Raw genomic sequence first — 18,900 nt, forward strand, 5'->3', positions numbered from 1 at the left:
ATAGTTTCAATAGTTTTATTATCATGTTCTAAGAATAATAATTTTAAATATCTGTATTTGTTGATCTTAGGTGAGGTCTGAATCAAATATTTCTTTTTTTATTGAATTAATAAATCTGGTCACCCCTTGAGGATGATCTCCTTACAGACATACGATGATGGCTTGTCGGCAGGAGCATATGCTGTGTTGTTTAAAGGCATTTTGGAACAATAGTCTGCTCTCCTTGAGTAAGGCAGAACATGTGCAAATTATGCTGGCAGAGGTTTCCTTTTGGCTATGACTAAGCTGACATTCCTGTATTACCTCCCATTTTGGCAGAAAATCAAGGGTAAAAAGAGCCCGAGGCGTAATTGCATCCATCTAATTTTTGCAAAATGCTGTTAAAGTTTCAGATACGTAGTTCTGTAGACCCAGTACTTTGTAAGAGTTTACTACTAGACTTGCATGGCTTCTTTTGCTTAAGATCGATTTATCTGCTGCAGGGGTAAGCCGTTTTAGCCGTTTTATGGAGGAGCTTCTTAAGGCAGGTATAATAAGTCTTGTTCCCACAGAGAGTCTGCTCCCAATGAGGTTAACTCAGTTGCCACTTATTTAAACCATTGGTCCTTTATGTTGGCAGGACCTGGTTGCAACTCCTCCCAGATACAATTTTCAAGGGTGACATTGTGTGTGTCTTAATTTGAATGCAAGCTTTAGAAATGCTGCTTACTAAGCCACCTGTTGGTCCATCAGTCCAAATTCTAACCTAAACCGCACTTATGATGAATTTTTCTGCAGTTTAAACTGTTATCTGTAAATATTATACTGAAAATTACTGAGAAACCGTCCAACTTTGTCGCAGTATTTCTCAGTGCCATATGCCTTTGTTTGAATAAGTTTTCCTTTTATAATTTTGAGTGTGGGGCAAATGAAGGGTTGGTGATTTTTCGCATCAAAGATTGGAAGGCAACACTGAGGAAAGCAGCCTTTGTTTTGAGTGAGTTCAGGTGCTGTAAATGCCCATCTTTCTTCCTGTCATACTGCCAAGTACTTTTATTTAGTGATTCTTTCCAGCCACCTTTCACTCTGGAATTGGCAGGCAGTTTTATTCAGTCTTCTGAATACTATCACTGGGTGAAACCTGACCATTTACTCACCTCTTTAAAGGTTTTCCCCTTCCACGGGACATGGACGTCACTAATGTTATTGTCTCTTGCCACCCCATGGCTTTATTAGTGTTGGCCTACACTTTCAGCGTGACCTTGGTTGGTGTGGGCAGATGCTTCCTGTCCAGTCTCCCAGTCTCCCATATAGTAGTCTAATAGTGTAGGCACGCAGCTGGTGCCATCGTGACTCTCTAGTCTGGTTGTTTGTGTGTTATGTGGCCACCAATCCACACATTAATGAACCCCCTCTGATATGCTCGTAGATATGGGAGGTTATTCCTCCACTGTAGCTTGACCTATTGAGATTCTACAACACTATCCTCTGGGTTTACGCTTTCCAGAACAACCTCCGTAATTGTTTGTCTATTTCGCCAAAATATGCCTCCGGTACCTCGCACAGTGTATTTGGTAGTGTATACTAAAATTTGGGTAGATATCACCTTGTATAAAGCTGCCCTTCTCAGATTCGTTAAAGGTAAAGTGTGCCATCTATTAACATCTCCCCGGAATGCCCCTATGATCCTGTTGAGGTTCTTTTACTGAAATGCTTCACTATTAGTTGTGACCTTGATTCCTAGGTATCTGAAACCTTTCCTCACAACATTAAGGTTTTCCCCGACCTAGTTTGTCACATTCCAGTTGCCCAATGTGTACAGGGTGGACTTAAACCAATTTATACGGTACTCTGAGTACATTTCAGATTTACACAAAATTGATGGGATTGCCAGGATAGCAGTCTCTGGGTTGGCAAGATGTCTGTCAAGACATCATCCAAATATAGCAAGATTTTTGTTCTGGTTCGCTAGTCTCCTACAGAAATCCCTTGGTGTCTGCTCTTCAGTGAATCCATGATGCTAGGGGCTCCAGGCAGAGTACAAACCATAAAGGGGAGAGCGGGCAGACCTGTCTCGTCCCTCCAATAGTCCGAATCTATTTGAGAATGTACCGTTGACTCTCATTACCACAGTCAAGGCTTTTTATAGCCGGGCTACCCACTGGTAACATTTAGGCCCAACGCTTTCCATGATCAAATGCAAGGATGTCCAATCTATGACGTCAAGGCCTTTTTCTGCATCCTGTAAGAGGATAGCCCTGGCTGTCGGTTGCCTTTAATGTACGATAACCATGCCTTTTAATCGCCCATGGTTAGAAGAGCAGCTCTTCCTGGCCTAAAACATGCCTGGTCTATGTGTATTAAAGATGTAATTACACTTGCCAGCCTCACTGCCAGAATCTTGCCTGGTATTTTACTGTCTGTATTTAACAGTGAGATGGGTCTACACAAGTATCTCTGGGTTTGCCTGTCTTATAAATTATCACTATGATTGCATGCTCAAGATCTGGTGAAAGCTTCTCTTTGTCCCTGGCTGCATGAAATACATTCCTCAAATGTGGTTTGAGTAGTGGGGCCAAGTGCTTAAACATTTCACCGGTAAGCCATTTGCCCCATGTGTTTTCCCAGACTTCATAGCTGCCAGAGCCTCTTCTATCTCTTAATAGATAAGTCTGTCTCTAGAGCCTCAGGATCTCTTTCAGCCAACCTTGGGACCATTATCTCTCCCAGGAAATTTGTGATGTCTTGCTTAGACTGAATCGCGATTATGAAAATATCTTGCAAAATATTTTAATATATCTCTGTGGGGAATCTACTGGCACTCATTTCTTCTCATAGTGAAGTTGGGTGCCTGCCTGCTGTGTTTTGACTATGTCTTTATCTTGTAATGCCCATGTGTCTAATCACCACTGACTATCTATATTTTGCTTATGTGTCCTCAGGGTGATTTGCAGTGGGGAATGATCTGATATACCCGTATCTAGATATTCTGCCTGCCTAACTTAGGGGAGCTCATTTTCTGGCAGGAATGCATAGTCCAGACGGGACAGTGTCCTATGGCCCCACCATAAAAAGGAATATTGTCTGTTAGTCGGCTGCTTCTTCCTCCACACATCTACCAGCCCCGTGGCATGTGCATAGTGAGCCAGGCCTGTATACCTGTGTTGTGTCTGCGTGGTAGGCAGATATCAGTCATGATGCCTGTGCATCACCTCATTAAAGTAGTCTCCTGCCACATGTATGACTGTGTGATGCTATTAGTAGGCATCCCAGTTTGTTCAGGGTTTTTCTTTATAGTCTGAGTGTATATATACATACACTATAATTAGACCTCCCATATTGCCCTGTACACCACGCAACACCGCCAGGGTTAACCCATTGCTTGGTTGTTTATAAGTCAGGATATTTCTTAGCTAGAATGTTTATCCTTCTGGATTCTCCCATGTAGCCAGTGTGCGCCAGCTGTACTTACTTGTCTGTGTGTAGGCATTTACAATTATTTTCCAGCAGGGGTGTCTCCTGTACCACCAATATATCTAGGGAGTGCCGCTGAAAGTATAGTGCAAATACTTCCCTTCTAATCTAGCAGTCCAGTCTATTGACAATCCATGAAAGGACTTTTAATTAGTAATCCATTGGGGCGGCATGTGTCTTCGTTCAAGTCTCCCTCCATCCTTCGTATCTCCCTCCTTTCTTTGCTTTGTCATCTGAGGTGTTTGCAATACCCCAAGTGTGTAACCGGAAACTTTATCCCCTATATCCCTTCCGTACCCAACGTTTCCTATATGTGGCCTCCGAACTACCCATATCCCCAACTCTTGAAAGGTCTTTCACCCCTCCGTCCCCTCCTTCGTGATCCTACACCAACATTAACTACCAGGTCAACAAACCCTCCTCTACCCTAGGTTCAACACCTACCAAATACAGTCATGCATCATCGAATCAATAGTTCAACTCAAAATGGTTGGTTGTCCCAGGCCCTTCCGCCTTTCCCCTACCCTCTGTGTCCTGGTCCTCTCTGGCTTCCATGTCAGTGCATCGATCCTCAGCAGGGTCTTTACCTGTCGCTGTAGATGATTCCTTCTATATCTGTGAGCCTCGACTGACATGCCTGTTGTCCTCCCAGGAAAGGCTATTGACTTAGGATGTCCCCGGGGCTTCCCATGGACACTTCCTTGATGCCATGTACCTCTCCCCCGCCCACCACCAAGATAGACCGCCTCCAGAGGGACAGTGCATTCCACCTGCCCTCAGTAAGTTTTTACCACCATCTGGTTTTCCCCTGCTTGGATCCTTCATTTGGTTCACTGGGTTCTCCTGGGGCTGGTACTGCAGGACTTGAGAAGGCTGCCTCTACCTGGACTCCCCAAGTACTCTGGTGTGGTATCACCTGGTCTTGTCTCTCCCTAAGACCCTCCATGGCTACCGGTTACTGGGGTAGTAGCTCTACTTTTGCCCCCTGGCCATGTCTTCTCTCTGTCACAGGTTTCACCCCCCACCGAATTTTTTGCAGTGACTTCTGTGCGTCCCTGGTTTCAACACTTGCTGTGCTCTCTCCTTGGCCTTTGGGGCCTAGGCCAGTCTGGTCGGTCTCTCCCTCTCTCTCCCTCCCTCCCTCCCTCCCTCCCTCCCTCCCTCCTTCCCTCCCTCCCTCCCTCCCTCCCTCCTTCCCTCCCTCCCTCCCTCCCTCCTTCCCTCCTCCCCTCCTTCCCTCCTCCCCTCCTTCCCTCCTCCCCTCCTTCCCTCCTTCCCTCCTTCCCTCCTTCCCTCCTTCCCTCCTTCCCTCCTTCCCTCCTCCCTCCTCCCTCCTCTCCCTCCCTCCTCTCCCTCCCTCCTCTCCCTCCTCTCCCTCTCCCTCTCCCTCTCCCTCTCCCTCTCCCTCTCCCTCTCCCTCTCCCTCTCCCTCTCCCTCTCCCTCTCCCTCTCCCTCTCCCTCTCCCTCTCCCTTTCCCCCTCCCTTTCTCCCTCTCCCTTTCTCCCTCTCCCTTTCTCCCTCTCCCTCTCCCTTTCTCCCTCTCCCTCTCCCTTTCTCCCTCTCCCTCTCCCTCTCTCTCCCTTTCTCCCTCTCCCTCTCTCTCCCTTTCTCCCTCTCCCTCTCTCTCCCTTTCTCCCTCTTGCTTCAGGATTATAACAGATGACTGTTATGGGAGCGCTACAGAGTGGCGTCTGCTATCTTGCACCTCAAACAATGCCCTTTAATGATCTTATATGTTTGAGCCAGGCATTGTGCTGTACATTATTACAGTTGGCTAGGACTGGACTTTTTTTCCTTGAGGTTCAGAACAATCTAGAACTTTCTCTAATCTTAGTTGAAAGTGGCAAGCAACTCAAGCCATGCCTCATCATTTTGTTTCAATTTCAATTCAATTTATTTATGATTTTGGAACTCAAATGAGATCCACATAAAAAGGACGAAGATAAAAACATACATTTTCGTACAATAGGGTATAAGATACAAATACACAAAGACTTCTAAAACATCAGGTAAAACACTGATGAAAATCATAACATCCATATAAAATTTTAATATATATCTAAAAAGCGTTTAAAAAAGTTAAATTCTACCGCGAGAGGTAGGCATATCGGCACGGTTCCGTTTAGTGCAACTCAAGATCTTACATCGCACCTACTACACCAGAACACTTCTCCACAAAATACAAAGGGCACCACACCCTTACTGCCTCAGGGGATGCGGGGAAGAAGGTACTCTGTTTCACACATTGTGGGAATGCCCTCAAATCCAAGAAGTGTGGAGACAGATCATGCGCACAGTCTCTCAGGCCATTGAAGTGTCGGTCCTACCTGAACCCCGTAAATGCCTGTTGAACATCTGGGACCCTACTGACCTGAACAGGTATGGACAGCTGTGGGTTACTTTAGCTGTGACTGTGGCGAAACGTGATATCGCACAAAAGTGGGGTGCCCCGGAACTGCCTACGGTGGCTGGCTGGATCAGATATATGGACCTCCTAATGGTGAAGGAAAGGGCAGTTTATGTGCTACGGGCTTGCCCCCGTAAATGGAATAAGGTTTGGTTACCGTGGAACAAATATAGGGGAGAGCCGTGTGCACCCTTGCCGGAAGGTGAGGATTCGGAGTCCGAAGAGGACGATGACTAAACAGTATGGATACGTACACTGTACAATGAGATGTGCGGGGAGGGACCGGGTTACCATTGTACCTGGGAATACAGTGAAGAATGTATGACGAGGCCTACCATTGACTGTGAGAATATGTGCTTCATTGTCGAGTGATGACTTTAGTTGGGTTTTATAGTTTTTTGATGTTTGCTACACGTTGAACTTGTTAGGGACGGGTACATGTGCCTATTAATACTCTGCTTCTCCGTCACCATCAAGGTATGGAACTGAATGCTTTCTATGTAGTGATTGATTCTGACAACCTCATGCCATACTCAAGGTAACAAAAGTTATATGTTGTAGTACGGTCTATCTTATCGTTTATTCCTCAATATGCAAAAACTGATACTCGAACGTGCAATGTCTATGTTATTAAAACTATGTATCCTGTATTCCTGACAATAAAGTTTAAAAAAAAAAAAAAAAGTTAAATTCTGTGGCAAAACATTTCATTTGGTGGATTATAAATGGCGTCTGTAAATGCGGTGGCAGACAAAATAGATAGTTGTAGACAGATTGGTCTCACCCACTTACGCCGATGAAGAAAAAGAGCCGGACAAACAAAAAGTACATGGGTGACATCCTGGATTGAATTATCACATAAATTACAGACTGGAGAGGAACCATACCATTTGGACAATACATTATTCAGTGGAAGAAAACCCTGCCTCAATAAAAGCCAAAAGCTGCGTACTCCATGGGGGAGGTTCCAAGTAAAATAAGGTTGTACTTTACTTATCAGACAAGAGTCAATGGCCGGATAAATACCTTTCTTTGAAATACGGGCTTCCCTGTCCGTAGTGAAACTTAATTTCCAGGTAGCCCGTTTCAAAATGGCCTTTAGCTGATATGGTGATAAAGTAAAAAGTACAGATTCATCCAATTGAAGCAGGTCAACCGCAATCCTAACATTTTTTACAATTAAAGATTGCTCATTTAGAGTCCCTAGAAATTCTTTCTGAATAAAAGATCTTAATGTACCAGGTTCTCCCTTTACAAGGCATGTAACCCATCGCACTATCCCTGCAAGGCCCTGAACCCAACTACTACGCAGACCAAATTCCAACCTAAGAGCGGCCACAGAACAGGCAGAGTTAACTGAGGTTAGATACCGAAAGATTTTACCTTCTGTTATATTTAAAAAAAAAACATTTTCCTAGATCAAGTAATTCAATACCGTACAATGAGGAAGCTGGGATTTTAGCACGGAAAATCTCTAGTAAAAATGCAAAGTGTCTTCTGCCTGTGGATCTATAAAGGGAGATTAAACTTTTACCTTGTGCCATTGCTTTCCGAATATTGTTTCCTATATGAGCATTGTTGCTTGAATTTCCACATATTATTTTCCTAGGAAGACATAAGAATTTACCACTTCCAATTATTGTCCACCTACAGACCAGGCGTGACTCCCATACTTCAACTTTTTCCTTCCCAGCATGCACATTACTTTACTTTTTGACACATTTATCTTTAAGTGATGGGCCTCTGCATATTCATGTAATACCTGCAGACGATTATTTAGTCCCTTCTAATCTTAGTTGAAAGTGGCAAGCAACTCAAGCCATGCCTCATCATTTTGTTTCCTATTTGCCTTTCAGACTGGTCTTTTTGTAGCTTTTCTTAGCTTATTCACCATGAGTTGTAGGTCAGACTCATGAGAGTTTTAATTCTTCTCATTTTCCTATGTAGTACACATCTCTTTTCACTCCATGTCTTGGTTACCAGTGTGTTTAGAATTTAAAATTAGTGAGTGCCAGTTTTTCGAGTGCCCCAATTCTTTCAGGGTGCTGTATAGTAGTTCCTTTATTGCCTTCCACGTGCTGGTTAAATTTTTATCTTCAAGGTTCCCACAATAATATTTAATGATGACTGACGTGTCCGATTTAACTCCTTTCCAGGTACCCTGATTGGTGGAAAAGTATACTGTACACCCTTCTATAGGTCTGATATTAGCTATGAGTATCTTCTGCGGAAGATGATCACTTTCGGTTCTGCTTTTTGTATTAAAGCATTTGATCTTATTCAACAAGTTGAAAAACATGAATGTATAGTCTAAAACTCAGTTGGTTCACGGAGTTATAATTGGGCACCATTGGGTGGAAAGTTAGAAACAATATTTCTAGTAGTTGTTTTTCTCTGTGGTCTAATTTCTTGGGGTGGAACTCCCCATCTTGCGTTTTCGTTAAAGTGTTGAGTCTGAGTGGACAGAAGGGTGAGATTTAAGTAAGTCCTCTACAAGTATCTATGGTCGGTCTCCGTGGGTGCTCTGTAAAGAGGTAAGATTATTTCAATTCTTTTTATGTATGTTTTTCATGTTTAAGGCGGTGCTGTGAGAATGGAGATGTCAGTTAATGTGTTCTGTTTACTTGTAAAGCAATTGAGAGCCATCTCTAGTCTTCCTGGGCAAAATCTCCTTCCTTCTATTGTCCTAATTAGCAGCGTTTCCACGGTGCTTGATCCCCAAAAATTTAAATAGGCATCATTTTGGTTTTTTTGGGTGGGTAAGTTGGTGTCATTTGCATTCTTAAGCTTAGGCATGCCGTCTGTACCAGTTGTGGCTTTTATCTCGATCGAGGTTGCAAGGGGGGCCATTTTCAAATGATTGTTAAGGAGAATAGTTGGGTAATGTTCTTTCTGTGACTGAGTGACTGCGATGTCCCACTACTCAAAGAGCTTATATTTTGATATTACCACATCGGCGATCTCATTTGCAGTCCAGGTGACAGTTGTGGGCGCATTTTGTTCCAAACTTGAGGAGGGAGGAAATGGCTTCCTGAGATATGGCTGGAGTATAGATGTAATAAATCTTTGTGCACAGCTAATAATGTCACCGTTGACCCTATTTAGAATATCCTTTTTTTCCTCTAGACTTGTAATACGTATAAAAACCCAGTTAACCGGTTTCCTCTGTATCCAGTGTTATGGTTGTTTTGACTGTTGGAGTCGGAGACAAGCAGTGAGATTAGTGTTTCTCCTTTAACTTAGTATATCTGTATACATACATTAGTGTTTTAGTCTTGGTGCAACAGTGTTGTTACGTGTGTAGTTTTATTTTGAGTTGACGGGTCCCCAACAATTAGTTGATAAGACTGAATGAAAGCCTTATATCAATTGCGGAGTGGTTTGTGTCGTAGTTGTGTTCAGACTTGGTCTCTGTGTGTAATTACCAGAAGAACGTTTATCCCAGGGTGGGTTGTTTGAACTGTTCTGAGGTGTATCTTTCACCGATTTTGTAAATGAATCACTTGCAGTTGCCTCTCTTGATGCGATTTTGTCTGTCTTTGTTAGCGTTGGATTAAATATGGGAAAATATTGCTCTAACTTGTTTTGTCGTTATGTTTTTGCTGTTTATCTTTTATTTTGGTTATTAAATTTGTTTCCTTTACGTTTGTACATTTTGGATAATTCGTTTTGATTGATTTGTATATTTAAGATGTTTGAGATTGTAGTTTTGCCTGGTTCTTGTTCAATATTTATTTCTGTTCGAGTAACCATCAACCCCGTGTTACTGTCCTCCATGATTAATTACCTAGGATATATGGGAGCTCCATGTATTTCAGCCTTGTGTAAAATTGTTCTGATGGCAAACTGATGTTTTTTCATATTTAATTCAGTAATTATTGATTGTATGAGTTGTAAATCTAATGTAATACGCCGCACTCTGTTGGAAGGGCCACGTTTATTTTCATCTGTAAATTGGTTCATTTTACCTTTTGTTACATAAGCGTTTGTGACTAGGAGCCCGCTGCAACTGTATGTGTTGGTTAACTGCATTTAGGTGCTCAAACTAGAAATCTGTTGCTGCAGTGTACTGTGCTAATGCTTCCAGTAGATATATCTTTGAATCGATTTTGTTTGAAATTCCAAAGCTTTGTAGTAGAATCTAAAGCAGTGAACAGGCCTTTCCAGATAGCTCGTCCAAGTTCCTCCTGGTGTTTCGGGCAACAATGCACCATTAGTTGCAAACATTCAATTTCGCTTTTGTTATGTTCTGGGGGGTGTTAGACATTGATCGTTTTAGAGCCTCGCATTGTGTCAAGTCTGGAGTAGTCTGTTGAGTCAAATCCATGTGTGTCTTCGAGTTAGGAGTTGAAGACGTCAAAGCTTTATTCCAGTCTGAGGGGCTTCCTAAGAATAGAGAGTGGGGTGGGGGAGGGGGGCTGGGGTGTGGGGGTGGGTCGGGGTGGGGTGGGGGTGTTTGAGAACTGAAAACATGTTATTAAGTCTCCTGTGAACGGCTGTTCAAGCCCCTGTGCTGATTTTAGGTTGTGTTGAGGATGCTGACATTTTTATTTATTATTATTATTGTGCCAGGCTTTGTAATGTGCATTGTGTTTTGCAGTGAATATTAGTTTGTAAGCCTTAATGGCTGAAGAGTAAGCGTATTGAGCCAAGATTGACAGAAATTAAGACATTTGACTTGAGGCCCAGCAAGTACTAGGAAGTGCTAACGCACAGTATTAAAGCGTCAGGCTCACAAAGTGAAGTGTTGGTGAGCGTACCTCGGAGTTTTGTTGGCCGTCCTGCCAACCAACTACAGGATGCCTGCCAGCTGTATTGGCTTGTGTGTCCTCGTTTAGGACGCAAGCTAAAACCTGCAAGCTGCACTGGCACTGCCGTGGTCCACCCTTATGTCATCTGCTAAAACCAAGCGATGTGGCTCCCTAGACCTCCTGGCCGCCGACTCTTCCAGTTCCCATCTACTCACGTCCATCTCATTGATCAAGGAGAAGGTGGGACTAGTAGACCTGGTTGCAGAGGATACCAGAGGGTACACGTGGTAGTGGCTAGGGGTGAGAAGGAGGGACAAGGGGGCAGCCGAACAGAAACACACCTGCTACTTCTGTAAGGAGTGCAGCCCTTACTTACCTCCTAAGCGTTACTGGACTTCGCTGGTCCTCCCAGCCTCCTTGCCATCACCAGAGCCACCTTCTTCCTTTCATTTTGTGTTCAGCATGCGATGGGACATTACATTTGTTTTTTCAGGCTTGTTGTAGGCCCAGCAATCAACAGCTGGAGGGCAGTAGACATGGTAGTGCCCTAGATCGTGCCTTCAGGATGTGGCCGAAAAGCTGCAGTTTTTGGAGCATGTTCGCGCTAAATATGGCAGTAGCTGTTTTTGCCAGCAAGAGTTTTTGAGCCCCTTGCGGTGGGTACTCCGGTCTCAGCTCCCCTACGCAGGAGGACTCTTCTTCAATCTACTATACAACAATGCACTGTGCTGCCTCTCCTGATGTGTCATACTTCACAAGAAAATGTAATTTGTGATCCTAGGTATTCCCCTCTGAAGTCATAAACTACCTTTCACCCCAGACACAAATGATTCCGTTTGGGATGTCATAGTCTCTCTGTTAGAAAAGAACTCCTGCTGTGAAGCAAACTGCCAGTACTATGCATGCTGGGTAATGGAAGCTGTTTGGCTCTCTTGAAGTTATGGTGTATGCTGAGTGAAGCTGATACAGTTTTGACAATAAAAGCACCTCTCTATTCACTGTTCGCTTTAGATTGTGTTTTCACATTGATATGGCACATTTCTACATTAAATGCTGCAATGTTGTTTCAAATTATATTACTATAGTATTCTGCAGAAGAAATGAGGTTAAAGCCTGCCTGTCAGACTTGGGGAAATGTCACTAGACTGTTCAACTCTGATGAGATGACAACCTCTAATGTCAGGGGTGTATGTGTGTGTATATATAATATATTGTCCGAGGACTATGAAAAGTAACGACTACCAGCAAACAGTTCTGTACGTTGGGCACTCTGTACCGTAAAGTTGGTATTTCATATTCTGTCAGAAAATGTTTATTGCAGGTGTTATTGAAGAAGATAGCCATACTAGAGAACCACTGTACAATATTAACTTTTGTTTGTCATTGCACTTTTATAGTTCATTTATGCATAATGGCAGTGATACAGATATACGGTTACATGTAGATTCACATTTTATTATCTTTCCTTAGAGGAAAAACTCAAATAGATAAACAGTCATGTTATGAAAATCCTGAAATCTCTTCATACCTTTACAGACCTCGCTGGGTGGTTCCAGTATTACCTAAAGGTGAATTAGAAGTTCTCTTAGAAGCTGCTATTGACCTTAGCAAAAAAGGTAAGTTTCCAGTTATTTTAGTATTGTTTTTTTCTGCATTGTTCTATCCGCTTGAGAAGGTACGCTTAAGTGTGGTGTGTGTTTGATTTGCTGCATTGCCTGTGATCAATTCCGTCACACTGGATCTGTTCCCACAGATGACGTAGGAGTCCCATTAATTAAAAACGTATTACTTTCTTCTCACTTAATAAGTTTCGTACACAGAATTCACTGAGTGTTAGCTCTGGCTAATGCTACTAAACGCTGCTAGAGGTCAATGCAAAAATATTATTTCATGTATCCGTACTCGCATTTATTTTGCTCCCAATCATGTTATCTTGAATCTTATGCTTTTCCAGAATATTTAAGTCGATAGGATGCAGAGCTTGTAACACTTTTTGTAGCGGTCTCAATTTGTGTGAAGGTACTAAGAACTCTGAAACCTCCATAACCCCTCATCTTTCGGTGTAGATTTGCTTTTTCCCATGTCGCACAAATATCTTCAGTAGACCATCTTGCCCTGCATTTTTATTGTTTAGAATTTTGAAGGTACTCTTTAGATCCTGTTTAACAATTTTTTTTTCAACTTTACCGCCACTAATTTTTGTGAGTATAGTTGTTTTCTTTGCTAAAGGTGTGTGCAGCTTCAGTAAAACACTGCATAATCCGAATTTGCAGTCTTTAACTTGCTCATCATCTGCTGCATAACCGGGCAAGATAGTGTTTTTATTCAATAAGAAACATGCAGTGAAGACCCATACACAATCAAAACACTTGTGGACCACTTTTTTCCTTTAAATAGCGGTAACCAGATCAAAAAGCGCTCTGCCCGCTTTAGGATAGTTAGTTGTTTTGTTAATATTCAAAATATATCTATTCTTGAATTATGAGACACACATTTTTGTTGAGCACCTAGAAATAAACAATCAGGAAAAGCAGGATTCACATTTCCATTCATATATTACATGTTGAGCAGGCCGTATTGTAAATATCTGGGCTTAATTAAAAAATGTTAGCAGATTTCAGAACTAAAATGTGTTCAACAGAAAATGGCTAACTTGGGAAGATTTATGCGCAGAATGAATGTTGAACATCATTTGATTTTATTTTAATTGTATTTATGCGAAAAAAGTCAGACCTATATGGGAAGCCGTTTACAACTTTCAGAGCTCCGGTTCTCCAATGGAACAGTCTCAGATTGGAGAACAAAAAAAGCCAGTGTAGTCGAGGGATCTGTGCGTGAGTAGACCACTAAATATTTGGCGAGTGGTACAGAAAGCAAGTTTTCGACAAATTTAGTTGATGGGCACACCAGAGTCACATAGAAACTTTTCTGTCACACAGTACCTCCTTTCCATTCTGGAGGTGCTACATAAACCCGTACACTTAAACCTTTTTTACATTTTGTTTTGTAATATTCTTTATTATTTTAAACATACGAAACCCCTGTAGTGTAGTTCCTATATTCCCAATAGGCTCTGCGCATTGGAATAATATATTCAGCAGTGTAGACGTAGGACTGAGGTTATCTATGTCTCTACTGACTATATTAGATTAAGGTTTGCCAGCTAGCTCAGAGATCACTAGAAACTTTCTCGAATAAACGAGGAGGAGTTTTAACCTCCCTGGATAGACAAGAAGGGATTAGCTTCTGACAACCATAAAACATGACAACTTTGCTCTCCCTGAATAAGAGTGTATCTCTAGAGTCGTGTGAAAACAAAAGACAGCTATTTCACTCAGTCAAATGTGCGTACTTAGTTTCACCAGAATGCAGAGAAAAGAGAGACGGGCGTTTTCAATAAAAGGTGTTATTTATTGAGCAGTCTTCTTCCTCATACAAGAGAAATGAATTGCCACGATTGTAATGCTCATGGTAAAGTAAAGTGCGTACAGTAAAAGGAGGATTATAAAATAATACTGTAAAAGCATTGATATGGTTTCTTAGCCATATGATACTTTAAAATAGATAAAATATATACATACATATATACATTGACTAATCGTACTCAACTGGTGCTTCTAAATACGCCTACCCCGGTGTACCTGACCTAAGCCTAATACGTGGGAAGGAGTAAGTAAGTAGCAGTTTAAGTTAAGTTTGTTTTGCCAAGAATCTGACTCAAGAATTCTCTGTAAGGGTTTAGTCAGTTCCGTACCTGGGTAATAGAAAGCAGGAGGTCTGGTATCTCTCTCTCAGGATTCGATATCCCAGCAACCCGCAAGGGTAGGCTGGAAACGCCGGAGCTGGATTTCTCGGCAGGAGAAAAGACAGCGTCTTTCTCAGCGCGTCAAAGAGGAGGGGCAGCGTCCGTGGGCTCTCGCATCAGCTGGACTTTCGGGCAAGTAGATAGCTGCTCTGCTCCAGATTCACCACCGTGTGTTTGCTTAAGGCAACGTTGGTATATTTATACCTGAAAGGTGCCTGGGTTTGACGTAAGGTTGGACATAAGACGTCAATAAAGATGTCACTAAGAACTGGCCGTTCTTACAGTGCTTTACAGGAGTTCTAGGACGAAATCAAAACAAAAGCAAGGGGGATTTCCCAGGTTGTTGGAGGCTTGGTTTTGTTTAGAGAACTCGGTGTGCTTACTAGGGGGCCGGAGAAGTAGCCCTGCTTAATGTGACAGCACGTGCTACGACTGAATTATGATTATTATTATTATGCCGTTGTATGGACATTATTGATTATAACCGGACAAGGGCATAAAATAGGAATATCGATTCAGGTTTCTTAGATAAAACACTACACCCCCATCCCATATCCCTCCCCCAACCCTTCTCAGACATTACCCACGAGCATAGTCTTATTATAAATTTCATAAATATCACAAAAGCAAATCTTAATTAATCTGGTGCAACATTGTTCATCACAATCTATACTTTCAAATCATGGTTAACTCCTGTTTGAATTTCACTGTCATATATAATACGCATACAGGCATTTATCCAGTCCCATTATGACTTTGCATCCACTGCATTAAAGGATCCCATATTTATTTTTTTGCGTTTATTACGTCCCTTTCTTTTATATATATATAGCTGCCTCCAAGGTACGTGTCGGCAACAATTGGGCTCTCCATTGTTGGAACACCGGCGGGTTTGGATCCAGCCAAGCTGAAGCTATAAATATCCTTATAATTTGTTCTAATACAAGCACTGCATGTGAAGAGATTAGTATTTTTATTTCTTGTGTGACAGGGACTATACAGGTCAATTTAGTGAGAGGTGATGTTTTTGAGTTACTGCTTATTAATCAATTAAAATGTCATTATGGGTAAACTAAGGATATGTTCGTGGAACATCTGTGGATTGAATAATAAGAAAAAAAGAGGCATATGTTCACAAATAATTCAGAGCATGAGGTTAGATTTACTTTGTTTACAGGAGACACACCTAACATGGAATGATAGACGATGGCTTAATGATTTGGGTATGCAAGTGCTAGGGTGCACTCGTCAAGGTACTACCACAAAGGGGGTGGCAATTCTCATGAAAAGAGGTTTGGGTTACTGTAAACTTATAAAAACTGATCAGTATGGCAGATGGATTATAATGGAAATTTCTATAGAGAGCAATCTTTGGACTATTTGTTCAATTTTTGGTCCACACTCGGATGATCCGGACATTATACATTTTCTTAGTATAGAATTAGCTGGCTGGCCTGCTCCCTTAATATTTTGTGGAGATCTCAATATCCATCTTGAGGGAGACTTTGATATCCGGTCTGATTTGACGTATGTTGGGTTAAAGAAAAAGACCTATAAAGCATTAAGAGGTTTAGTAAACAAATTCTGGCTTTTTGATGTTGGGTTTGCAAAAAGTACTACTCCATTGGGCTATACTTTCTTCTCAGTCCCTCATCAGAAATTTGTGCGCTTGGACTATTTTTTTGTCACCTCTACACTCATTAGTAATATCAGGTATGAGATTTACCCCAGAATAATATCGGACCACAATCCTATATTGATATAGATCAAGACAGAGTTGGGCACTTTACCTAATGTGACTCCATGGTCATTTGAGCGTAAATTGTTGGCAGACCCTGTATATATCGAGCACATGGTTAACTGGATAAAGGATTTTTTTAAATTCAATCGAGGGTCGGCATCAATCCAAATGGTATGGGACGCTTTTAAAGCTGCTGTACGCGGGGAGACTCTCTTTCTCTATTAATAAGCAAAGAACTTCCCGGGATAAACTTACTTCTTATTACAAGGCAGTGCAGGAGTGGGAAGCTAAACTAGCTATAGCTATTAACTCCTCGCAAGACACTGAACAAATAAAATCTAGTCTCGCCATACACAAATCCAGGCTGTATGAGATCTTTGCCACGAGGCTAGCTGAACAGGAGGCAGTTTTTCGTTCACAAGTGTATGAAGTTGGAGAAATGTCAGGACGGATTCTGGCTAACAAAATCAGGTAAAAAGAAGCATTCAACTGCGTTAACGAAATTCAGGATGAGTCAGGACATATTCATCAACAACCTGAAGGCATTTTAGAGGTTTTCTGTTTATTTTATAGTAAACTGTATACGGAGGAAGCTTCATCCTATTCATTTAAATCTATTTTAAATTTTTGTGACCCTGCTAACATTTCTAAATTAACTATCGCACAATCGGCTGCACTCGACCTAGAAATTACAATGGAAGAATTTGAGACAGCTATTCTTTCCCTTGCGGCTGGTAAGGCCATGGGGCCGGATGGCATTCCGTTAGAGTTTTATAGGGTGTTTCGGCATGTCCTAAAACAAGATTTGCTTCTAACTTTTTTAGAAGTTCAAAAAGGGGCCGCACCAGTATCTTGGTGGCAATCAATTATTATGGCTTTTCTTAAAAAAGATAAACCTCCCCTTCTCCCTTCCTCCTTTAGGCTGATCTCATTGATCAATGCTGATAGCAAGATCTTTTCAAAAATTCTAGCAACCCGTCTCTCTGGTATAATATCCTCAATTGTGTCACCTTTGCAGCATGGTTTTATCCCTAATAGGGATACCACTGACCATGTTCGGCGCTTGATTGCCTTAATGGATTGGGCTCAAGGGACCAAGACTGCACTCGGCATTACCCTGTTGGATGCCGAGAAGGCATTCGACAGGGTAGCCTGGCTGTATCTCTGGGATATGCTCTTACTGAAGGGCCTCGGCCCTCAGATGATCTCTGCCCTAAAAGCACTTTATGTTCTACCTACTTCATGTATTAAAATTGGAATGAAAAAAACTGCCTTTTTTTTATATTTCACGAGGTACTCGACAGGGATGTCCGTCTTCACCACTTCTGTTTGCCCTTTATATCGATATGTTTTTGAACAAACTGAACCAAGCAGAGGATATAGCTCCTGTACAAGTCCCCCGTACCAGTTGTAGAGCTCTCGCTTATGCGGACGACATAGTAGTGACTACAACCAATATCCAGAGGGCACTGCCAACAATAGAGGATCTGGCAATTCAGTTTGGAGCTTTTTCAGGGTACAAACTGAACATATCTAAAACCCAAATCCTATTTGTGGGTCAGAACCCTCCCGCACACCTTAAGACAGTGGCAGTAGCGACATATCTGGGCATCAAAATCACATCTCCAGTCTCTGCTATCCCGGAGTTAAACTTAAATACCGTCCTTCAAAAAGCAAATTCCTCGCTTGAGCCAATTGATCACCTTCATTTATCCTTATTTGGTCGGAACAACGTTTTAAAAATGATCATACTCCCAAAAGTTCTCTATATGTTTCGGTCAATTCCTCTTGAATTTCCTTTGAGTTGTTTTAAACAATTAGAAAGAATGGCAGCCAGATTTTTGTGGGGCTATAAACGTCAACGTAGATCATATAAGAAGATGATCCTACCAAAGGCTAGGGGTGGGTGGGGAATCCCGCATTTTTTGTATTATTATTTTGCAGCCGTATTACAGTTCATTCGTCCTCTGATAATCGGTGGAAAGGCACGAATTCCAGTTAGTCACTCACCATCAATTTATGAATTGGCACTGGGAGAGGAATGCCGTGGTTGTCTTCTTAAAAATATAGAGCCAAGCTACTATAAAAAAAACTAAATTTAAGACCTGGAAAGCTGCATACGGGGTATGGAAGATAATCAAACATCAATTAGGGATTCAGAAAATCCTGTTATATACACCCTTAACATCCTCTAGCATCTGTCCCCCAGTCTTTCAAGATTGTTATGACTAAATGGCGTAACTGCGGAATTTACTCCGTGGGTGATTTGTGGCACAATGATCAATTAATCTCTTTCTCGGAGCTTATAGATAAGTATAATTTAACAACCCAGGATCACTTTAAGTATCTCCAGATTCATAGTTTCTTTAATACTCTACAACCGCAGGTTCGCTCTGGGCTGTGTAGGATTCCTCTCATCGATAACCTATCGATTTTTTAGAGAACATGCTATTATTATAACCTGCTTATCGCTGCATGTTTAGATGATTTAGAGTTTCATTGCATGAGATGGGCAGAAAAGCTGGGCAGCAATGATATCCAAATAGAGGAATCCATTGCATTGGCGAATTTCATTTTGATTACAGGCAGATCACGTACACAGCATTATATGGTTCTATTTGACTTATATTATACGCCCTCAAAAATTTCTAAATGGGGGTTGACTGCGGGTACATCGTGTAGCAGATGTGGGCTATTTGCAGCCGATGCATCACATATGTTCTTTTCTTGCCCTCAGTTATC

At 41.9% G+C, this 18,900-nt stretch overlaps 1 protein-coding gene across 1 annotated transcript in view; it reads left to right on the forward strand.

Annotated features, from left to right (window-relative positions):
- Positions 1–18,900, forward strand: part of USP9X (ubiquitin specific peptidase 9 X-linked) — a 1,542,050-nt gene that overhangs the window by 224,259 nt on the left and 1,298,891 nt on the right. Inside the window, exon 4 of the mRNA XM_078658291.1 lies at positions 12,149–12,228. Coding sequence (XP_078514417.1) covers positions 12,149–12,228 — 80 coding nt within the window. The remainder of the gene's footprint in view (positions 1–12,148; positions 12,229–18,900) is intronic.

This window comes from Lissotriton helveticus, chromosome 8 (assembly GCF_964261635.1).
Source record: "Lissotriton helveticus chromosome 8, aLisHel1.1, whole genome shotgun sequence".
In the NCBI taxonomy this organism is placed as follows: domain Eukaryota; kingdom Metazoa; phylum Chordata; class Amphibia; order Caudata; family Salamandridae; genus Lissotriton; species Lissotriton helveticus.